Source organism: Buceros rhinoceros, unplaced genomic scaffold, assembly GCF_000710305.1.
Source record: "Buceros rhinoceros silvestris isolate BGI_N320 unplaced genomic scaffold, ASM71030v1 scaffold22353, whole genome shotgun sequence".
Taxonomy (NCBI): domain Eukaryota; kingdom Metazoa; phylum Chordata; class Aves; order Bucerotiformes; family Bucerotidae; genus Buceros; species Buceros rhinoceros.
Window position 1 is genome coordinate 1 of NW_010404502.1, and position 7,502 is coordinate 7,502.

Below are 7,502 nucleotides of genomic sequence, written 5' to 3' on the forward strand. Positions count from 1 at the left end.
TACCTCCGGCAGATCCACGCTGCGTACGTGGTGGGCGAGCCCCGGAGGGGAACGGGCACGGGAGGAGCCGCTCGGGTCTTCCCCAGCAGCAGCCTCGGGGCAGCCGGAAAGCTGAGGCGGGGGGGACACGTTAGCAAAGGAGAATCAACTTTACAGACCTTCTTCTAGCCTGGACGAACCGGTCAGCAAAAACCAGGGGGCTGGGGTTGTGTGTGGGGGTCTCCATCAGCCGCCTTCTCCCTGGCTGGCTGGAGAGCAGCAGGACAGTTGTTGTGCAAGCAGAGTGGGGGTCTCGGGGGCCTTGGCTCCACACCTGGGGCTGGTTCCTGCGCCAGGTGAGTGTGACCTTGGTGAGCTACAGCTTCTGCGCGTGAGGTGGGGAAGGGTGTTTGGAGTTAAGAGGTTTTCCAGCCCCGTGTATTGGTCACGCTTTGGGTGGTGGGTCCTGCGGAGAAGTTGTGCACAGCCTGTCTTTAACTGACCGCATTGTTCTAGAAAGGGGATTGTTATCTCTGAGGTAATGAGGGATAAGTCTCTGAGCAAGTGTTTTTTAGGCCTTCCTTTCTTCCTGCTAATTAACAGTGTGTGTGGGCCCAGCTTCTTTCCAAAAACTGCTGAAGCTACCCTCAAGGTGCTGTCTGAGCCATGCACTGCTTGTTCCTGGAAGGTCTGTGGAACAGCAGCACAGCCTCGCACAGCTCATGTGCAGTAGCTCTGAAAAGCATCAGGAAATTTTTCTAATTCCCACCTTCTCTTTCCACTTGTTTACCTATGCAGCCCCTCCCCCGCCCTTGTCTGGAAGGAGAAGGAAAACCCAGATACAGGAGCAACTGCTGAGAGTCACCTGGCAGATGCGGTGTTGCAGCTTCCCTCCCCTTTCTGGAGGGCCCTGAGGGCTGGAAGGATCCTTCCAGCAGCACCAGCCAGTGCTCAGGGCTGAGTGAGCGCATCCCTGGAGCTCGGTCATGCTGTAGAGGCGGGGTGCTCCGAGTGTACCCGTGTTGAATGGTTGTGTCTGGCTGGAGGGGTCACTTGAAATAAGTGTGTTTGCAGCCAGAGGCCTTTCTCGTGCTCTCTCGCAATGCTGCCCACAGCCGAGGGGTCCTTTCTCTTACCGTGCATCATGTTTTGCTCCCCCTTCTGTCTCTGCCTGCCATCACAGAGCTGAGTGAAGCTTTTGCAGGCAGAAGGGCGGCACCGCAAAGCCCACCAGGGCTGTGACACTTCAGCGTTGCTGTAACGCTGCCTCGCCGGGGACTGACCCGGCAGCTGCTGCTTATTTTTAACTCCTTTTCCCTCTCTCCCTTTTAGCCTTCTTGCTGTCGTCTGCGGTTCGGCACCAGAGTTCCCAGAGCACGTCGCTGCAGCCAAGGTAACGTCCAGTGACTTTCTGCTTCACATTTTGCCCTTGAAGCGTTCATCTCCCTGGGGGGTGGCAGCTGGTTTGTCCTCTGGAAAGGAGACTTGTCTGACCCCCTTGTCACTTCCCATACGTTTGAGCTCTCTGTCCCCCGTCGGTCACTTTTGCTGGATATTTCTGTTGGTTTGTGAGGTGAAGGAGCTGAGTCTGGAGACAGGTGATTAGATCCTCCCCTGAGGAAAGGGCTGTGCTGTGGGCTCAGCCCATAGCAGACAACAGAGAAGCCACCTGGCTCAGGACATTGGGACACCTTCCCTGCAGAAGGGTTTTGGTGCCTCTCACCTGCTGCTGTGGCAACGTCCATCTCCTGCCCCGAGGCTCCGGTACCTGATAAACCCTGAACTCACACCGCAATCTGCAGCAATGCGATGAACAGCCCAAGCGCTTTGGGCTTCGTTTCCGTCAGCACTCTGAGAGCTGCTGCTTGTGCCATTGTTTGGGTTCCTCTGCAGGGATCTCGCCCTGGAGAGCTGTGGGTGGTGCCGCTGCCTGCCTTGACCAGGAGGGGACACTGCAGAAGCAGCGAGCGCTGTCACAGCACCGGAGCTGTTTCTGAGAGCAGCATCGGGGACGACCGGCAGGATTTGCTCGTTGCCCCGGCGCTGCAGAAGGGTGCAGGGGTGGTTGAGGGAGCACAGTTTGGGGCTCTGGCTCTGTGACACTGCACCTGGTGTTACCGCCAAACCCTGCCACAGGCCCTCGAAGCCTCGCTGCTCGCTCTACACGTGTTCGGGAGTGCTTTGAGCTTCTCTTGGATTAAAGCCCTTTGGGAGACCCTGCTGGGCGCTGCAGGGCGAACCCATCGGATGCGGCTGCTGTTGCACTAACTTTGCCGCCTTTCACTGGCATCCGATGATTTTTCTGAATGTTTAGTACAGTTTATGCATCCTGAGTTATTTGTGAATGGCACCAATCTCAGCGCACAGGGATTCTGAGCTTCCACTTGTGGCAGAGACGGTGTTTGCCGAGCGGCTCCTTTTTCCTCACATTTCAGAGAGCGAAACCTTCAAGTCATCTCATCGAGAGCTGGGGTGAATCCCCCTCCTCATCACATCTCCAGATGTCTTCGTGGTGCCATAGATTCCTGTTTAATAAGAACTATAACCTGATGCCTTTTGGTCACTCGTCTCTTTCTGAGTCAAGGGGTTTGGCAGCTCTGGGGATAATCCTGTGTGCTGCAGGACGGGCCTGTGCTGCCTCTCCCCGGAACAGGTTCCGCAGGTGCAGTGAAAGCGCTGGCCTTGATCCGTGGTGCTTTTCTCCCCAGTTCCTTGGGAACAGATCAAGAGTTCCAGTAACTTTCTCCTAAACAGAGATATAAGCAGCTGCCTCTGCTCCTCCTGGTTGTGGTCCCTTGTCCTACAGGTCTTCAAAACAGCTGATCACAAGCAAGTGGCATTTGCATTTTTCCGCTGTGAGCTCCGCACAGGGTTTCGTGTTCGAGTCACCACCTGTGGCCCTTCTGAGCAGCGTCAATGGTGGTTCAGCTCTGATGTTTTGAAGGGGGTTCTCACGATTCAGTGCTGTCTGCGTCGCTGTCAAGCAGGGCAGCGTGTGCCTGCAGACACCCCGCTACCAGCTGTACTGGGCATGAGGCAGCCGGGAATTGGTTTGGTTTTGAGGCAGAGGATCCCTCCCAGTGATGATCTGGAGAAAAGCAAGAAGAATCCATCACAACAGTTCTGTACCCATGCGGTAGCTGCTTGCCTTCAGGCCCCAGTTTATCCACTGAGCAGGAGGTGTCGCGTGTTGTGACGGCCGTACATCATGTTCAGTAAGAGCAACATCCGAGTGCAGAAAGCAGAACAGGCTTCAGCCAAGACGTCTTCTGCTCAGGCTTCATCATTCAGGTACTGGAGCAGTTTAGGCTGTGTCAGAGCTGAATGATCCCAAAGGGACATGGCTGTGATGTTCCCGGGTGGGACACCAGGAAGGTCTTTGGGGACCGATGCAGCATCTCTAAATGGAGCCGCTCAGCGGTACAGTCACAGTGTTTGAAGAGAGGTGTTGCTGGAGCAATTCTCTGTCACAGCAGTGGAAGCCGCCCTTTGAAGAAGAGTACAGATTTGATTTGCACCTTTTGGGACAATATTTTGGAGCTCAGTCACTGTGAGGAATGATGCCTGTGCTCGGCTGGTGGATATGGATGGTCCCCACTCCTGCTCCCTTCAGGGTCATCCTGAACTGAGACATGTCTGGACCTGAGCCGTCTGGTTAGATGCCTCTGCTAATCCCTCCCCAGCGCGATGTTGTCAGCTGCGTCACAGAAGAGGCTTTTGGGCTAAACATTTGTGGAATTAAGCGCTGAACTGCACTGGAGGTGGGAGAAGCCATTATTGCCCTTCAGGGAATGCAGCACTAAGTGACAAAAGAAGAGCAGCCTCAAAACCGCTGTAAAGAACCCAGCTGTGGTCTGCAGGCCCTCTCTGAACTATTTAACAGGGAAGAGCTTCAAAACACAGAGGAGAAAAGGATGCGCGAGTCATCCCTGCACGGTGCTGGAGGCTGCTTTAAGAAAGCTCGTTAGCTCTTCTCCCCAACAAGGCAGTTGCCCTCCCGGCTGCTCCCCACTGTCAGGTAACGTCAGGGCTGGGTGCTGGGTGCTGAAGTGTCCTGGTTAAGGTGTCAGCATGCAGTGGGTACAGGTACAATTCCCTGGAGAAGCTTAGCAAGAGCCTTTCATCTCAAACTCCACAAGGCTTAAGGGAGGTCTGTTCCCGTCGGAACTGGTGGCAGGATTCCTGTCTCTCAAAACAAGGTGGTGGAAGGTTACTGGTGGTCGCTGAGCTTGAGCACCACGAGCACGTCCAGCAGCAGATCTGTGTCAGGAGGAAGGGATAACCTGGCCTGGCCCCGCTGGATTTTCAGTCTGTTTCTTCCTGCTCTCTCTCCCCTTACTTCAAACTCTTTCAATAACATTCTGAAGTGGGAAGTAGAAGTAATAAATCCTTTTCCCCATACTGAACTTTATGACAGGATGGGAGTGAACAAACCACCTACTGAGGCATTTGTCCCCTGTTCTCAAAGCTTGCTGCACTTCACAGTGGACCTAAGTGGCGTTAAGCCCTGGGAGCAGCGACTGCACTTGGTAGAGCGTCTGCAGGTGGAACTCAGACATGAGACCGAGGGCTTTTGGCATGGTTTTGAAGAGCTGTCTGGTACAGGCTGCAGGTTCAGCACTTCTGCAGCGTTTCTCATCGTGCTGGAGGGCTTTGCCGGGCATTGGGAGGGAGGTCTCAGGACTTTGCCATGTCCAGTGTCCTCTGCTGGGGTAAGTCCCTGGGAGGTAACGTGGCTTCTGCCTCGCTGGCACCCTCTGTGCGTGACACTGGAGGCTGGAATGGAGAACCTCTCCTTGCTCGTGAGCTGCTGCAAAGCGAAACGTGCTCTGCAGGGAATTGCCCTCTGGCCCAAGTGGGTTGCGTCTTTCATACTGACAAATCATTAGGTCTCTTGCACAACTTCTGCTCCCCCAGTAGAAAACCACTTTCCACTGCCACTCCAGCTTCTTTGACCCTTTTTCCCCTCTTCATGTCTTGCCTCTCTTGACAATGTCTGTTGGCTAGAACTGAATCTTCCCTTCTGATTCACAGACTTGTGGCCAAAACCTCTCTGACTTCACCCCCGTGGCCTGAAGTGAAACTCCCGGATCCGGTAGAAGAAGCTAAGTATCATGCAGGTAAATGTCTCGGGTCTTCAAGACTGGCACTCCGGTTGGTGGCCTGATTGAGTGTAAGTAAGTGTCATCAATGCCTGGAGCTAGTTTTTGTTCTTGGCATTTTTGTCTCACCTCTGGCGTGTGTGGGTGTCACCGGACTTGTGCTCCAGCTGCTGGTGTTGGAGGTTTGGGTAGAACATGAGGTCTCCTTAGTTTATGACAGCTTGTAACGCTCCCGGGGGAATCTTGCCTGATGTGCTGCTTTCTAGAGCATGAAACAAGCCTTTTGGACAGGAGAAATCAGTCGTTTTTCTTTTAATGGACAAATGAAAAGGCTAAAGCCAATGTAAGTGGTTGGACGGCAGATACGTGGGAGAGCTGGTGTATTTTCCTGCATAAACCAGAGCGCTAGAGCCACCGTAAGCAGTTGGATGGTGGGCACAGGACAGAGCTGCAGGGGTGTGACAGAAAGCAGTGAGCAGCTGGGAAGTGACATGTTGGTGAACGTGTTCTTGTCCCCACATTTAGTCAGGGCTGTGGAATGCAGCCAGTGAAGGAGCACCTGGACCGTGCACGAGTGAGGTGCCCATAGCCGTGTATCACCCATCCTCATGCTCAGCCTCACTGGAGTGTGTCAGTCTCCCACTTGTCACCAGACACAGGTTCCCCTGGGAGGCAGGAACGTAACAATCAAACACAGGGAGTGCCTGCATGCCCAGGCGGGGCCGGGGTGGCTCTGGGGGGTCCGACACATGTGGGGTGTTCCTCAGACCCGGGCAGCGATGAGCCCAGCGAGTGAGTCTCTCTTACGGTTGCTGGGGAGGTGGCAGGGAGCAGCCGTGTGCTCCAGGCAGGCACTGAGCTCCTGGCAGTCTCGCCATCCCGCTGCATTTAGCCTCAGCCACATCTGTGACAGGCAGCTGATGGCCCTGCTTGAGATGGGAGAGACCCAGGAAGTGAAGGAGGAGAGTTCTGTTACCCAGAGACAGCGAGGGGAGAAGAGCCGAGCTGTGTCCCCCTCTTGCAGGCGGTCTCGGGTCGCCTGGCTGAAGTGTGTGTGAACCCTGTGAGCGGGAGAGGGCCTCCTGCTCCTGCCTTCTGCTCCAGGTCTCCTCTCTGGCTGTTTATCTCCTTTGCACCCCTGGGATCGCTGAAGTGACAGATGAGTGTTCTGTCCCTGAGCACGACTCGACCCAGCGGTGAACCATAAACCGCTCGGTTTGAGCTGCTGGAGCCCTGTGGTGAACAGGGTCCCATGTTCCCCCGACAGACTCACATGGGATCCTCGGGACTGCTGTGATTTCTGTGCCGTGATCCCTCCTGCTGTTCAGGAGCTGAAGTCATTGTCTCCTGGCTGTGCTCATCCAGAGCAAACAACAGTGAGAGCATCTGAACTCAGCCGGCTCTGGAAATGGCCAGGGGTGTTTTCAGCAGGGTGCTGAGATACAAGTGACAGGAGCAATCAGGTGGTGTTGTCACTTGTGTTACCTGTCACTAGAGGCGTTTGGAAGAGTTACCAACAGCTTCAGAGCCCCATGCAGTGAGGAAAATGGGCCTCTTTTGCTTACAGAAAGCTGAGAAAGCCCTGGAGGCATGAAGTTGAACTCTGGCAATACCCCTTGTTAGAGCCTGACCCTGACCCCGACCCTGTGGTTCTGCTGAGAGGGGCGGCAGCAGCTCGAGCTGCTGGGTTTGAAGTGTTGACCACAGGACTACCAGTACACCCAGAGCAGCAGTTTAGAGCTGGAGGAAATTTACTGTACCCGTTGTACTGGCAAGGGCATGACAGAGAGAAGGGGTTGTTTCCTCTCTGGGCTTCCTGTAGCAGACCACTGTGACTCGGAGGAAAGAGCACACCGTGGATTTTCCTTCTGGGACAGCAGTTCCAGCGATGCAGAAGCTAACCCCTTTATACCAGTGGGCCCTGCAGCGGCTCTGCCTTGCCAGCAGGTCCTGTCCTTTCCTCTACCTCGCAGTGCTGGCTTGGCACTGGACGCTTCCCCAGTGTCCTGGAAGGGCTGGGTTTGGTTCGACTGGCTGCTGGGTTCTTGTCTGTCCCAAACGGGTGTTGTTCTGTTTGCATTCCAAGAGAAAATGATTCAGCGGCTTTGGAGGACAGTGAAGAGAATCTGTTTCTCCAGTTACAGCAAGTTGCTCTTTTTCTGGACAGCTCAAGAGGGTGGAAAGCTGCTGTTTGGCAGCGGATAGGCACTCGTTAAGCAATACCTTTTGATCTTCCCATAAAATTGGCTTCACTGCTCTGGAAGCTGTTCACAGCAAACAGAGGCTGTCCCTGTGCAGGACCCCATCCCTGGGATTTGTCCTGCTCCTGGCACCTGCTTGTGCATGTGGGAAGGGATTCTCTGGAAAAAGAGCAAGGGGAAGGTCCCTCTTGTCTTTGCGGCAGGGAGCAGGTCTCAGGCC

At 54.8% G+C, this 7,502-nt stretch overlaps 1 protein-coding gene across 1 annotated transcript in view; it reads left to right on the plus strand.

Annotated features, from left to right (window-relative positions):
• Window positions 1–1,311: 1,311 nt before the first annotated feature.
• MRPL21 (mitochondrial ribosomal protein L21) overlaps window positions 1,312–7,502 on the plus strand; it is a gene marked incomplete at its 5' end in the record, with an annotated part of 14,024 nt that continues 7,833 nt past the window's right edge. Inside the window, 2 exon segments of the mRNA XM_010133416.1 lie at window positions 1,312–1,372; window positions 5,014–5,099. Of these exon segments, the coding sequence (XP_010131718.1) occupies window positions 1,312–1,372; window positions 5,014–5,099 (147 nt within the window).